The sequence below is a fragment of the Rhopilema esculentum genome, chromosome 19 (assembly GCF_057945365.1).
Source record: "Rhopilema esculentum isolate cy_ngs chromosome 19, ASM5794536v1, whole genome shotgun sequence".
Lineage (NCBI taxonomy): Eukaryota > Metazoa > Cnidaria > Scyphozoa > Rhizostomeae > Rhizostomatidae > Rhopilema > Rhopilema esculentum.
This window is the reverse complement of record NC_142833.1, coordinates 5,608,774-5,624,962: the sequence shown is the minus strand read 5'-3', so window position 1 is coordinate 5,624,962 and position 16,189 is coordinate 5,608,774. Positions and strand designations below refer to the sequence as shown.

At 35.8% G+C, this 16,189-nt stretch overlaps 1 protein-coding gene across 4 annotated transcripts in view; it reads left to right on the top strand.

Moving 5' to 3' along the window:
* Positions 1-2,241: 2,241 nt before the first annotated feature.
* The window catches only part of LOC135688033 (dystrobrevin alpha), a 44,451-nt gene continuing 30,503 nt past the window's right edge, over positions 2,242-16,189 (top strand). For 2 of the 4 annotated variants that reach the window (XM_065204715.2, XM_065204718.2), the window contains exons 1-11: positions 2,254-2,393; positions 3,969-4,072; positions 5,322-5,389; positions 7,748-7,828; positions 8,908-9,121; positions 9,792-9,877; positions 11,005-11,084; positions 11,888-11,965; positions 12,579-12,696; positions 14,376-14,430; positions 15,263-15,302. In XM_065204715.2, the coding sequence (XP_065060787.2) occupies positions 4,026-4,072; positions 5,322-5,389; positions 7,748-7,828; positions 8,908-9,121; positions 9,792-9,877; positions 11,005-11,084; positions 11,888-11,965; positions 12,579-12,696; positions 14,376-14,430; positions 15,263-15,302 (867 nt within the window). In that variant the 5' untranslated portion in view covers positions 2,254-2,393; positions 3,969-4,025. Of the gene's footprint in view, positions 2,394-2,423; positions 3,045-3,968; positions 4,073-5,321; positions 5,390-7,747; positions 7,829-8,907; positions 9,122-9,791; positions 9,878-11,004; positions 11,085-11,887; positions 11,966-12,578; positions 12,697-14,375; positions 14,431-15,262; positions 15,303-16,189 lie in introns of those variants that run through there. The other 2 variants (XM_065204717.2, XM_065204716.2) reach the window with 2 other exon arrangements.

The window sequence follows — 16,189 nt, the reverse complement described above, 5'->3', positions numbered from 1 at the left end:
AGAGTTCCACCTGTGAATATTAATTCTAAGAATTACATTGTATTGTAAAGGTAGAAAAATTATTCCAGGTTTGAGAACGTTGAGAACATAGAAAAATCACGGGAAAAGATCCACAAAGAACTTTCTTAATGTCTTTCTTCTTTTAGGGACATTTTGTTAAAAAAGCGAGTTCTCTACAAAAAAATAATCCCGCTCCAAAGAGCTGCTCTTTCTTGTTTGTTGAATTCATTTCCTGTCATAATCTCAATGTTTGTGCGTCTGGGATTCCATGTTTTCACTCCGATTGCCTTGCCCCCCTGTCGGAAGGTCAAGCCCCTCCGTCGGAGAATTTCTTGCGCCATCGCTGGCCATAGCAAAATTAATTTGCAACTTTCATTAGGTTTATCTCATCAGTCTTTCCTTTGTTTATCAAAAGAAAAATGCAGTGGTTAAGTCGTCCTTGGGTCATCGATGGACGAAGCAGGTTTTCAAATCTCCTAACTTTGATTCTTGTTACTGAAGACATACTAAGGAGATTTTTCTCGCCAAACTGACAGTCTCCTTCGTAATCGATATTTTTCATCACAAGAGCATGCGCTTTTTGAATTATGACCAAGTAAAAATTTAAGGAAATTTTAGTGAATGGTCCTCCAACAATGCCTAGATATAGGCTATTTCACTTAGCTTCTAAAGGCAGAATATCTGCTAATGAAAAAAAATACACTCGATATATTTTCAAAAAGGGGCACTTTCCACCCTATTAGCAATCAGGGGGCTGTGCCCCCGTGGCCCCCATGGCTCCAGCGGCCCTGCAATATGTAAATTTGATCCTAGATTCTTTTGCAAATCCTCGAAATGGCTAGGCAGAACATGCTACAAAGGATTTTTCATTTTTCGCACATAGCCAGAACATGTTGTGAAGTAAAGCACGTATAAACTTGGACAGCGGCGGAATTTATTGGGGCATGGGAGCTCATATTGGGGCATATCAGATAAGAAGTCGGAAAATCACGGGCCTGAGCCCACCTTCCCTCCCTCCAAAAACGAAAGCCTGAGTTTCCTCCACGGTGCTAGGGTATTAAAAGTATTACACCGCCTTGTTTTGACGTGTTTTGGCAATAGAACACCTTTTTGGCGATACTTTTGATACCCTAGTTTACAAGCTCAGAAGTCAATGTATATTTCGTTTGCACGAGAGCCCTAGAGAAGTTGAGAAGTTTTTTTTCTAAAAATAATGTAGGCTGAATTTTCATTATTGTTTCCAGCACAAAACCCCAACAGATATCACTTTGTCATCATCATATTAAAAAAAGAGAAATCTCAAAATCAAAATTTTTCATCTTTTTTCATTATAGCAAGAAAAAATAAGTAGTTTTCTTTTTAGTATAGACAGATAAGTCTGCACTCGAAGAGGGCAGCGGAGGCAAAGCGCCAAGAGAAAGGGCAAAACAATAGTAAAAAACGAATAAAAATGCTCAGTTTCGCGAAGGCAAGGGGGCCACTGTCCCCGCTACCCCCTGGTGAAAGCGTCCTTCAGTATAGATTCTAGGGAAAAGGTTTTATTTTATCTTTCAGGTCTACACCTACCCAGGGTTTTGAGGGAATCAATTTTTGCAAAAGTCATTACTTTTGATGAATTACACTAATTTTTTTAATAAGAAACTGGCTATAAGAAACGAGTACTGGACAGTCAGAAAAAATTAAGAAACTTCAGTACTCGAAGCAAAAAAATTAAGAAACTATTAAATCGCGATTAAACTGAGAACAACGAAATTTTGTAAAATCCAAGAACAAGATTGCCCTGCCCTGTTGGCCTAGAACTTAAGACACAAGGGATAAAAATATACTTCCCATATCTAAATACAGCATCGGAACGGAAGCGAATCTCTTGACGTGATAAAAAGGTCACGAACATTTCATAACATCATTCATAACATCATAATTAAGAAACTCTCAAGAAACAATGAGTATTGAAATTTCCAGAACATTAAGAAACTGGAGTACTCAACATCGACCTTTGTTTCTTAGAAAAAAAATGAGTGTATATCACAAAATTATTGGGATAATAATATGGGCAGATGGACCAGATCCGAATACTTCGCAAGAATTTTTTGGAAAACTCCCGATTTTAAATATTCCTAGGTTGGAACGTCTGGAAACACTCATGTTGAAACCCTGTCTTTAGCTTTCTTCAATTTGTTTACCAATGGTTCGGTTCGCCTTTTTGATGCAGCTCAGCAGATATGATCAAACAAGTGATTAATGTGATTGGAATGATTAGCCCCGCCCGTTTATTTGATCTCCCTTGAACACTGTTTGAATGGCAGACAAGTGAGCAGCCATTTGAAACCGAAAGGGAGTACACACGGGCTGTTTTGGTTTGGATACAATTGCAAGTTTCATTTGCCAAACAGGTACATGCTACAACATTCTTTATAACAAATTTCTATGATAAAAGTCAGAGACAATAGATTCTTTGCCTTCCAGGCTTGTTGTAAACACAGCTATCTGGCAGCAGTCAAAAGCGAACTAAATGGCCTAGAAACCGAACGCTTATTCTTTGGCTAGTTGGGTGCATCAAAGGTGCTCGTGTTTCCACAAAGAATTGGCGGGCAGTCTGACTTCTTTTTGTGGAAGTAGAGCTGCGATTTTACTTGCGAGATGCAGCTTGCTGGAAATATCGGCTTTGAGTTTGTAAAATCATAGGAACATGGAAAATTGTAATGCAAGCTGACTGCAGGCTAACTACTTCCGATTAAATCAAACCGAAATTAACAAATCATACCTAATTTATTTTGAATTTAGTTTTATGGCAGAGCTGGTAGGTATTTAAAGCGAAAGTGCGAAGTAGACTGAGGCTTAATGATTAGTAACCACATCGAGTAAGCTCTGCAACCAAAGACAAGGACGCGTAATCGCCCACTCTTTTATCTTCAAATTCTAAAACTATTGCCAAGTAATGACAGCCAAGCAAGTGCCAGTGGATATATCGAATTAGCTCATTTTCCAATTGTGAGGCATCGAATCAGCTTTTTTGTCAAGTGCGAGGGAGTTTTGCAAGAATTGTGAGTGCAAATTTGTTGTGTGCTTTTTGGGTTACCTTTCTCTTGTGGTGAAGGCCGTGGTGATAAGGTATTCAAAAAATTTGAAATGCGTGACGAATTATCCAACTTAATGTAGCATAATATTAATCTTTACCCTATGTCAGGATTTCGTGCGATTAATCTATGATCAGTTGGTTTTTGTCCTCCGGTTGTCCCCTATTCTCTTAATTATAGGGCTCAAGCAAGGGAATTTTTCTTATTTTTGAGGACAGATATGGGCTCGTAAATCAGAAACAAAAAATTGCTGACATGAAATTCAAACTATATTTGTTAGATATTCCCGGAAAACCAGGACCAGAAAATCGCAGGAAAAGATATCGCGACTAAACCTCTCTATGTCTGGTTATATTTCCTGTTGTTTGTTATTGTTTAAGTTTTGGGTTTGAAAATTGTGTAGATAATAGGGATGTTGATGACTCTTCTTGAGATGTTTTTGTAAAATAATGTAAAAGTGTTTATATATACATTAGGATTTGTTTATTGTACATTCGTAAACTTTTCAAACATTTTTGCCTTCATCTAGAGTACTTTTATTTTCTTGTTTTACTCTATGCTACGATGGTCAGCTCTGCTTTAATCTATTTTGCTCCTATCCCTACTGTTCTGTTCGTTGCTGTTCTCTTCTGCTCTCTTCAGCTTTGCTCTGATCTGTTTTGCTCTGCTCTTTACTGTCCTGTTCTGTCACAGAAATTTTGTTTTGATACATTGTTGCATCTGTTTTAGAGTTGTGCCCCTTGCTAGTTATAAAAACAATTTCATTGTAAGGGATTTGCTTGATCTTTGCTGGAGTAATTAACACACCTATTTCTTGCAGTGCCCATTGTTTTTGTGATAGATGAAATGATTTCTGTGATGTTTGTTATTTCAATGATTTTTGGTTTTCAGATAAAAGCTTGTTGTATTTAGATCATGTTAGCTTTGGCATGAAACCTGGAACCAATCATGAGTCAGATACCATCCCCCAGCTATCCCGGGCATGCAGAAAGTTTGTGAGTACATAGGCAAATAGCTGCCTATCTTTTATACCTGCATTATCACACATATACACACCTTTGTAAATCTGATATCCTTTCTGATTTTAGAATCCGTAATTTGTTTAAGTCAGTGTTTCTTATATAAAAATCTAAGTTCAATGGGTAATTTTATTTTTTTATCTGTTTTTATCTATTTTTCATTACTTTTGAAGTTTAGTATTCACCTAGTATTCATTCAATTAAACTTTGGGCTTAACTTTTATTTGGTGATCAGAAATGATTGCAGTTTTTATACTTGTTTGTTTGCTTGTGTATGATAGGATATCTAGATATAATATTAAGTAAAAATATTTGTTTTTGATTGGTCACTATCATATTTTTAGATAGCCATTGACAGAAAGTTTGCCTTACATTTCACAAACCATTTATAGATAAAGAGGTCCCTATATCCTTTTATGTATTTTAACTGCATTTACAAAACTAATTGTGTGCAATATTTGCACAAATATAGTGAACTTTCAGTGAATATTGCAGGCATCTGGTTTGTTTTTTTGGTTAAGGGCACTTTGTCCATTCAGTCAACTGTTCAGAGATAACAATAGGCTTGGCAGGGCATTTATGATCAAGAAAACATTGCAATTACGTCTTACCTTGCTGATTTGATGCCTAACAATAGTTATACAATAAATCCTTGAATTGCCCCCCCCCCCTTGAAGAAGCCCCCCTTAAATAAGCCCTCACACTAGAACTACAATTTGTCATTAACCCCCTCCCCTCAAATAAGCCTCTACTCCTACTGTAAATTCTCAAATTAGACCCCTCAATTTGACGATTTTTGCCATCTGAGGTTGCATATGGCGTTTTATTGAATTACCACAAGAAATTAACACTTTTGGTAATAATTGATGTAATGGTCCTAAATAAATTCCTATTAAAATTAATGAGGTCTTTTTTTACCCCCCCCCCCCCCTCCAAAAAGTCCCCTTCCAAAAATGTAAAAAAATAAATAAGCCCCCTGGAGGCTAATTCAAAGATTGACGGTATCGTGTAGCCTTTCCAATGTAAAATTCAAATGGCCATCAAAATGCATCAGGACATAAGGCCTTTAACTACAGATAGGTTCGCAACGAAAATTTGCATTTTGTATAAATGTGCAAAATAAAAGAAAATTATAATGTTTAGTAGCACAGTTTATTTGCTAACTGAGCTTAAGTAGTTTTAGTTGTACCTTTGGTATGTATTTTTTCTCTTCTCTACATTTAAGCCATTATAGCACACCAATGGCACGAGGCCAAGGACATTCTACCCTGAGAAAGTTTCTTGCAGACCTTAGTAAGTGGTTAACAATGATTTCAATTCTACAAAGAATGATTGCATATTGACACCAGAAGCAGACACTTGGTCAAATACTGGGGGCAAGCCTATTCTTTTAATAAAATGACATAATATTTTTCCATTGTTTTAGAACAAAAGACCATTGTCCTCCAAAGTACTGGGGGTGACTGCCTCCCTTTTCCCCTACCCCGCAGGTGTCTGCCACTGATTGACACTGCTGTTGAAACAAGTAGGAAAAGGAAAGAATTTGAAGACACTGCTTTATAATATACTGCTCAGATTATAAATTTTGGGTAGTTAGCCAAAGGTTGTTGAGAATTTATATCATGGTGAAGATTGAAAAAGACAAGGAGGCATTCGATGTACTCTCTGTTCCAGCAAGTCAATGCCAATTTTTTTACGTATATTTAGAGCCCCACTAAATTTTTTCTGAGAAAAGATGGGTGCCAGTGACATGACCAGGTAACCTGCTCACATTTTCTGTTGACATGTTTTTCCCCAAATCCTGTTCTCCTATCACTTAAAATCTTTCAGTAAGCTTAATTTCTTCATTTTGATTACGTGTGTTCCTATCCATGTGATTTACTATGTGATTGGGATTTTCTGTTAGAAACAGATTAAATGACTGCTATGAATTCTTCAAGTGTTCAGAGATTATTTTTGTTTAATTCTTTGATTATTTCTCAGAAACAAGTTGGATTCTTGTAATGCCTAACAATTACATCCATCTTTAATTGTTTTGAGATTTGATGTTTGGGTATAACAGTGGATTGTCTTAATCTGTCTGGGAGTCAGTTTTGCTATTTAGACATATCTGATTAATCCAGAATCAAGCAAAGAAAAGAGCTTTGTAGTTAATTTCTTGCTTTGGATGATATTACCACATACACCTATGATATAATTGTTGGTTCTTAATACTGTTGCCTTGCCGCAAGTTTATGTCATTATTGAGACAGCAATTGATGTTTGCTTGATTTCGTGGAACCTTGTCAAGGCAAGTGAGGAGATGGGAAAGAGAAGGGAAGAGCTAAAAATATTTGTGGACAGTGTTGTATGCTCATGAATCATTAATGAACTTTTTTAAAAACTGGAAGATAAGACAAAGATAAGACAGATTAGACATTAGAGGTCATCAATGCATCATAATGCGAAAAAAGCTAGCACTGTTTTATTCTTGAGACGGAAGATACACAAAAAAGGCCGGTAAAGTATGTCAAATGCAAATTGAAATGCTAATTTGATAAGCTAAAGACTTTCCTGAGCCAGTAAGTTCAATGCAAGTGAATGATTTTTATGCTATAAGGTAGACCAGGCTTCTTCCCCTGTTGCTTGCACAGGAATAAACCTGTTGGAAATAAGCAGAATGACATTTTTAATTTAAAAAATTTACAGACAGGTTTTGGAACAAGGTTATGAAGAGGGACATGTTTCCCTTGCATATCAATTTTTATTGTCTTGGCAGTAGGCCCTAAACAGCTTCTACTTGATAGCTTTCGGATACATTACTACATTAATCTTTTGGGCATCTGCAGCAATTCTCATCAGCAGGAGCTACTTTAAACATTACTTGCCATCTTGCTTCACAAAGAGAAAAAAGTTTAAAAGTGCAAAGATTGCTCAGTGGTTAGAGTTGCAGACAACAGATTCAAATGTCTAATTGTTGAGTTTCTGCCTTTCTGACCAAAGGTTTACTTGGGGGTGAAGAGAGTTATAAGCTCTCTGTAATTAAGGGTGTGGGGATCACAAGGAATGGTAATACCGAGAGCAAGAAATAGGAGACTGCCAGAAACTTGCAATAGGTTTAAACAAAAGTCATATTATATATATATCTCAGAAATGTGCTAAAAAGATGCAAGATTTAAATTAGTAACCTTTGCTTGCTGAGATTATGTGGCTTTAAATTAACCAGATTACTATAGCAACATTTTTTGGAGAATTAAAAGTAAAAATTATTGCCTGTTTTTTCCCATTAGTGTTACATGTGTCAGCTTTTGAATCTCAAAGCAAACAGGAAGCTCTCTGTGAATTTTAGCTGTGTTTGATATATTGATGTACTTCACAAGTTGCTTGTGTCTTCAGGATTATCTATAACAAACATTTAATTTGGACAATCCTTGATTGAAAATTAATGTTTTGCCAGTCCGTCATAAAGTGCTCCATGCTGTGTAAGCAGAATGGTAAAACAGTAATTTTGTATTATATCTTTTAACTTAGTGCCGACCTTTCATATGTCAGCCTAAATGATTCCATTATAGTTTTTTTGGGAATTTTTTGACGTTTTGTTTGCACTGCCTTTAGAAAAAATTATTTAACGATCAAATTCATAATCAAATCTTTTCAATTGATCTTTTGCAGAAAGTCGAAATTTTGATTCCATCAAATATGCCACATACAGAACAGCAGCAAAGTTGTTTTACATCCAGCGCTCAACCAACTGTAAGTGAAGTTTTGATTTCGTCGTCAACAGATTTATTAAGCTCCCAATGAGTATACAGTTTTCTGGAATGTTCAATTGAGCCATATTTCTTTAAAAACAATTTCACCCAGGGGTGGCATTGCCAATTGTTATCAAGAATTTTTTATTTGATTGTTGTTTTTGTAAACACAAGCATTTACTGTTAGCTGCTTGACACAATAATAACGTGAGTCTTTGAACTATTTCGCAAAAAATATTTTGGGAGTGGGGCTTTTTCCAAGGGGAGCTTTTTTAAAGTCTGGCGTATTTAGCAGCAGCCAAAAATATTTAAGTTTTCTTCCTCTATTAGGGGCTAGTCAGTAAGCTCGAAAATGCCAATATATTGGTATAAATCTATTGTTTTCTAGGCAATACCTTAGTTCATGGGGGCATATTCAATGGTGGGGCCTTATTTCTCAAAAATTACTCCAGAGTAGGGGCTTATTCGAGGCGGGGGGGGGGGGGGTTCTTATTCGAAAGCATGGGCTTAATCAAAGAACTACGGTAACCTTGCTTTATGATGACTGGCTCAGTGTAATGGTTTCTCTGGAGGCAAGGGGTTTCTGATTTTGGCTTGTTTCTCCTTGTCAAGCAGTGCCTGCCACAACTCAACTGAGCCCTTTGGACAGGGGTACTTTCTTTTCCAAACACTAGAATGTCAGCACTCTGTTTTAAATTGCTATTTTTTATGTTTGTTAGCATCATGTTTAGAATGTTTATTGATGATATCAAGGTTCACCAACTTGTAGTGCATTACCTTGTCCACGGAGGAACACCCAAAAGGTTATTTGGCGGCCCACCTGATCCAATTAAGTAGGGCCGCCGCCAGGCGGTCAGGGCCCCCGAGGCAAATAATATAGTCCGGTCCCCAGAGGCCGAAATTTTCGGGTCCAAGCCCTTTTAGGTGGCGAACGCTCTTTGGCTATGGTATACGGACTAAGTTTGCATTGTTCCGGCTGCCCCCTCCCCCCCCCCCCCTCTGTCGGCGGTGCTTCAATTCAACTGAGCGGAGATCTGTTGTAGGATGATAGTATATAGAAAACATATCATTATTTTTCAGTGAATCTGATCGATATCTACAACATGATTGAAGCCTTTAGAGAGAATGGCCTTAATACACTTGAGTACAATGCAGAAATAGACGAAGCTCGCCTGGAGTGCATAGTTGCAAGTGTTTTCTATGCCCTTTATAAGAGGTTGCCATCTTCCAATGATATAGATGTGGAGAACAACATTGTTAGCCTAACTCAATGGATTATGCATGCCTATGATCGGTGAGTTTTTCTTATAAATTAGTAAATGAAACTAGCTTTTGGCAAGCCCTCAATGTCATATGTTTACATCACATACAGGAAGCTGAAAAGGGTATGAGCCATAATGAGTTTCCGCATTTTATCATTTTCGCTATTGCAAAAGTAAAAGAATAACAAATCCAATGTCCTATATTCTAATCAAAAATCTACTTTGTTTTTGTTTGTTTTGTCATTTTTTAGAAAAGATTTGCACTTTTTAGAATTGAATTAAGTATTAGCTTTTTTCTGCTAATTGAGTATATAATCAACTCAGTATGTTTCTACATTAGCTGCATAGCTTGCTCAATTGTTTGTTTTTCTGATGTAATAGCAAAAGGCCGATGACGTCACAACCTCCATCCCTTGTTTTGCTAACGGATCATCGAATGCATAATGATTCTGAGCTTTAAATCGCTTAAAATCAAAATTGCTGAAATATTTTTCAGCTGTTGAACTTTTTTTTGTAGACTTAGACAGCATGCTGCTAACAATCTCAATTAAATTTCAGGATTTTCTTAAAATTGGCTTTCAAATTTGAATCTTTCGTCGCCAAATGTAAATTTTTAGTCCAAAATTTTTTTATTTTACGAAACTAACTTTTGTTGCAATGCCTATACATGAATAATGCTAATTTTTTAAAATGTTTCATAAGAAATAATTCCGGAAGAATTCGAGTGATATCCATAAAGACTGCACTCACGATGTTATGCAATGGAAGACTTGTTGACAAAATGCGGTGTAAGTTTGCTGTTTCAGTTATTATTCTCTTCTCGATAATAAGAACCGCCACGAATATAAAATGCATATTCTCTGAAACAGTCGACAACTTCTTGTTAAAAATCAGATAATTAGACAAATCCGGTATTCATACTGAGGAGGTTGACAAATCCGGTATAAGATACTTCCTTTAAAAGACATATCCAATATGTTTGATTACATAAACGTTTCAACTCTATCCAGAGTCATCTTTAGTATATATTGAAGGGCGAAAAAACAACTATGAATACATCGGTTGAACAAAGGGGATTTCAAACCATGTGATAAGCAGTACGCTAAAGGAGCAATCAGGGTGCGAGAGAAGTCACAAGGAATGGTAAAAAACCTAAAGAGATAAACAAGGAATAAAGGCACACCAAAGAAAACAATGCGGGAAGAAAAAGTTCTCATGCTAGAATTACATTTTCACAGTCTGAAATCCATATATAACTGGAAATATTTGAGTATTATATGTTTGATTCCTGTTGAAAACTTTGATTTTGGGCATGTCTCGATCATTTTGAAGAAATACATGTTTGATTTCTGTTTTTGACTTTGGTTTTGAAAATGTTTTAAACATTTTGAGAAAAACGTGTTTGATTCCTGTTGAAAATTGTGATTTTGGGCATGTCTCGATCATTTTGAAGAAATACATGTTTGATTTCTGTTTTTGACTTTGGTTTTGAAAATGTTTTAAACATTTTGAGAAAAACGTGTTTGATTCCTGTTGAAAATTTTGTTTTTGAGCATGTCTCGATCATTTTGAAGAAATATATGTTTGATTTCTGTTTGAGACTGTGGCTTTATTCTTGTGCTCGAAAAAAATGTCCCCTTGGTTCTTTGCTTGCCCAAATTTGTCTGGTTACTCAGAAATAATTTACCCCAGTTTGAAACATTGATTTGTTTCCCATTCTTTACCTCACTATTTTTAAATTTTGATTCAATCATTTACTGTAATAAATTGTAACATTTTTATACAGTTTTATAAGGAAGTGATAGATAACTGAAAACTTTATAGCTGTTTAAATTACCATAAAAGCAATATAACTACACGAAGTCTTATGGTAAAATCAATGTTACAAAAATTTCATTTGAATTTCTTCTTGCAGACATTTTCACGCAAATTTCTGAATCAAGTGGTATTTTAAATGTATCAAGGTTCGAGTTTTATCTCAGGGAACTTTTGACTGTAAGTCAAAGAAAATTTCTTTTTTTAATTAATGTTGCCGTTTTTATCTGTTAATTAACGTTTTCAAGTGTTACAAAAAATTTTCATCCGGATTTGGAATACCGTAAATTCTCGAATTAGCCCCCCCTGGGTGCTTATTTATTTTTTATATTTTTGGATGAGGGCTTATTCGATGGGAGGGAAGGGTGCTTATACGAGGGAGGGGGCTTATATAATTATTGTAGACATTAAGAAGACATTATTAAAAGACCTCGTTCATTTTAGTAAAAATTTATTTATGAGCGTTTAACTAATTACTACCAAAAGTATGATTTTGTTGTTGTAATTCAATAGAACGCCATAGGCAACCTCAGATGGCAAAAATCATCAAATGGAGGGGTCCCATTCGAGAATTTACGGTAGCAGTTGCGGCTCATTCGAGGGGAGGGGGGTTATTGACAATTTTTAGTTCTAAGGTTGGGGCTTGTTCGAGGGGGGGGGGCTTTTTCGAGGGGGTGGGGCCAATTCGAGGATCTACGGTAATCCAAATACAATATTTAAACAATGGCGATAAGGAAAAGATACTTAGTGCAATATGCTTCGAATATCACTCTTGCTTAATTGGCAATGCAAATCCAGGGCCCACGCCACAAATTTGAAAGTGGGGAGGGGACAAGGGTTGCAAAAGTGGGGAGGGGGCCATGGCAACCCCCCTCCCCGGTGGCGTGGGCCCTGAAATCCTGTTACTGTATGATTTCTCTGATGATAACAATATATGTTTGTACTCTGCCAAAGCAAACCTAACTTTGTTTTTGTGTCACTAGCTGCCTGCTGCCGTTGGAGAAGAACCAAATTTTAGTTATGAGGAAGGTGGTTATCAAGAATTTTTTAAACCCAGTGGGGTAAGTTTTGTCATCATTATCATCATCATTTGTAAATCACCCTCATCGTCAATCATCTTTGTCCATCTCGTTATCGATTGTCATCAATTATCATCATTTCATAGATCATGATCAATCGTCATCTGTTCTCTTATCGTTATCATCAGTAATCAATCTCAATCATGGTTGACAATCATGATCGTTAATCACGATCGTCAATGGTGATCATCAATCGTCATATTTTGCCAGCACGATGAATGTATGTCGCCAATATTCCTTAGCCATTCTTTTACCCCGTTTGCCATATTGGTCATATTACGCTTACCTTGAATTGTTTTCTCCAGTATCAATAATAATGGTAGTTATGAATATAATGATTACATCTTCAGAGATCATTGATTGTTTGAATTTGTTGAAGTTGATGCAGGATTTTATGAAACAAGATAGGCCTACTTATGATATCTTTAATCGATGTTTTGGTGGTACAAAACTTGAAAATGGCTTTGAAAAATGCAAACATTGGAGTAAACTAAAGCTTTTTGCTGCCACTCTTCAGAGTTTAAAACGTCGGAACATAGATCGAAAACTCTACGCTAGAAATCTTTAATCATGAATAGTATTTGGTGACTTGCAGATGATGGACCCAAACAGTGCCAATTTGGAGCAGTTTTTACAGTCAATGATAGCAGAACGAGCTTCTGGTACTTTATTTTGGGTTCACATGTTGCACAAGCTAATGCGTGCATATGCAGGTATGTTTTTTCTAAATTAATATCAGTTATATTTTGTTAACAAAATTTATGAATTTGTTATTCCTTGTTGCTTGTAGGCAACTACAGTTGAATAAATTGTATTTTAGCAACGCACGCTCTTTGAATTGGCAGCGAAGGCTGAGTTGCATATCTGAAGTTGTTTGATATTGGAATTACTGACCATTTCAAGCGCTTATGAGTCGGTTCAAACTTGTACACCATTCTAAATAAATGATTATTTTTTGGCTCTTTTTTCATGATATAAACTAGTAAGAGAAATTCCATTTTTTATTCTTTTTTAAGACGCTATGAAATAAATGTATTTAAGTGACTGCTAAATCCTCCAATCACCTTAATATTCCAAAAAATACCATCATATCGTTTAAAAAAACTGACCAGTGGATGATAAAACATTCCAAAAGTGACAGGTTAATGCTCAGGCTCGTCGTATTCTCTCTTTTCTTCACTCAAAGGGCCTACAGATATAAGAAATGCAATGTAAAAGCATGATCTTGGTAAAAGCTATACGAAGGGTAATGGCCATGTCCTGGGGATTCTAAAGTGCTTAGATTCGATTTTGTGATGATTTTGTGCCTATAATATTTGGACAAAGAATAGTCATTTCATGCAAGATTCTACTTGTTCTATTTATAAGCTACAACTTATGAATTTGAGGGTAGTGAGTAGAACATAAGCCAAAACGGAACATAAATGCCATGTTGATGAAAACAATATAGACTGCAACAACTACCAACTAAAAAGTGTTAGCTGTAGATGCCTTTCAACATGGGTTGAAATAGCCCTTCAAGGATTAACCCTAACGCTCGGTAATTATCCCTTTGATCCAACTCGAGCAATTCTCAGGATCTGCAGCTTCCTAAACGTAGTGCAGAATTTTTCAAAAAGAGTTTTCATCATGCATTTTCGAAAGCCTGGAATGATACACCTTCAGGAATTCGTGAGATACCGACTTTAAGTCGTTTTAAACAAAAAATAAAAACGCATTTGAGGGGCTCACGACTCCCTGTAACATCAGCAGATTAGGGACTAGGATTTTAGGCTTTTTAGATGTATATAGATTTAAATATTTAATTTAAATCTTAAGTGTAAATTAATAAGTAAAGTTTGTATTTTATTTGCTTAAGGGTTTTTTCGTGTATGAATAAATAAAAATGAATGAAGGAAATGAGCCATTTACAAATCATGTTTATTGTCCACCCTCAGGCCAACCATGATAACTTTGTATTCCTGAATATGTCATTATAATGTCGTGAAGTGATAAATAAACACAACAAACTTTCCGTTTTCTAGATCTTTCCTTTTACAAACAAATCTCTAAACCACAGCAAAAATCATCAACTCTCTTGCACGAGCTTACAACCAAAAACTGAATACGCCCCCTATAACAAAACAATAGATCGTCCCTAGGTTCCAGTCCACAATACTTTACGTCATTACATAACGCTATTTTCTTCTTCTTGTTCTGTTTAACGATATTTTAAGATATTTTCAAGCATTCTACAATTGTTATCTGTTTAAAAGTAACATAATTAGAGCTTTGATGTTTAAGGACCTCTTATCTGTAAATTTGAACAACGTAACTGTCAAACCTTGAGTTTCAACTGTGCTAACAGTATATGGAGCAACAGTCCATTCATGTCTACTAACTTATTTTGCAGTTGAACATCAGATACAATGCAAAGCTTGTGGCAGAAAACCGTTTAATGGATTAAGGTAAAAGTTGTAGTAAACTGTTCTGAAAGCAAGGCTTATGAAAGACCAGCTTTAATTTCAGGCTTGCATAGGCGTCGTTTTGCCCTAATGCTCCTGAAGCTTTCATCAGTTTTCTTGGGTATTAGAGTTCATACAACCCAAGGCCGTCTCGAATAAACATGTACTGGTCACGCCCATCTCGGATGCTTCTAAGACAAGCTGTTTTGCATCAGATTTGTCAATCGATATGATTCATAAGAAGATGTATAATGTTCTATATTTTTTCTTATGGATCGAAGTCTTCATCAAAGCACGTTGTATAACCATTTTATCAGATTACAGAAGCTGCTAGTTTAAGCTGTTGTTCATAGATTTATTGCTTAATGCACTTATCTTTATAAGAATACTAAAAAATTTCCAACCTCGATATTCTCAAGAAATTTTTGTTTTTCTAGTGATTTATGGTCTATCTGAAAAATTAATGTTTTATATTTTCGTTTTGAGCCTGAGTATATCCTTAAATCATTTTTATTTTTCCAAATCTGATATGTTCATAGAGGAATATGTCTGCCCTTGAATAAAAACCACGCTGTTGAATGATTCTGAGCCTGAATATTCTTATAAGAAAAGGAGTGTAAACAGAATAACCAAACATTTTTATGACCTTTATCTTTTTCTCTTAAAGCTTTCTTATCTCTTATATGTTACCCACTCTAATGAGCCCCCCTTCTGAACCTCAAAAATTTGGAACCCTCCTCCCGGGGCCTTATAGCGATTTATGGTGTATCTGAAAAATTAATGTTCTGTTCTAAATTATTATTAAAGCGAGATTAAAAATCTTTATTCTTCCTAGATACAAGTGTCTGGAATGTTATAATTATCACATATGTCAGGTAAGATATTGCATAAACATTGATTATTTGCTTTTTAAGTATTACATACCCCTAAATTCAACGCATTTTTTCTCTTTAAAGTCAACTATGGCTAGCTAAGCCGATAGGTACAAAGAAACCATGGTAAGAAATATTGCATAATTATTGTTTAAAAATGGCGGACAGTGGCCAGTAGCTGGCGAAAGAGGATGGTCGCCTCCCCCCGAATGTTTTGGAAGACAATGGTCTTTTCAAAACAATAGGCTTGCCCCCCTTATACTTGGCGAACAAGTGTCTGCCACTACCGTTTACCTATATGTTCTTGTGTGGCCGATGCCAAATTGACAGGGCTGCATATGCTTTGGTTCTAGAAGAGGATAGTTCTAAGATAAACGTTGTTACGTCTAGATATCGCCGTAGATATGTCATCTCGTTATAAGAATTTGTTTAGAGATAAATACTCTATGATCCTTTTATGAAGCCCTTAAAATTGGAGCAAAATGCATGTTGTTCCTCTAGTGTAGTGGACAACACGGTTGCCTCTCGCCACTGTTTGCAGACAAGTACTGCCGCGTGCTTTTTGGGTCCCATTCCCTGCATAAGTGCCAGAAAGCTAAAGAAAGAACGTAATGATTGAAGCATGCATTGAATTGATAAAAAGCCTGAATATTCCTAAAGTAAAAAGAGTACTAAATAAGTACGTTTAAAAATTCGCTTACATATTTTAACTGATGCTGGCTCCGTTATTCAAATATTTATGCATATTCTTGAATAATTATTCTAATTTATCATTTCCGAGTCTTGCCAGTAAAAACCTTATTTATTTTTTATATTGTTGAAACCGAAATTTTCATCAAACTGTTTAGGCTTGGCACGTGCAGGACTGGGCATTTCGTACTTCAGACAAA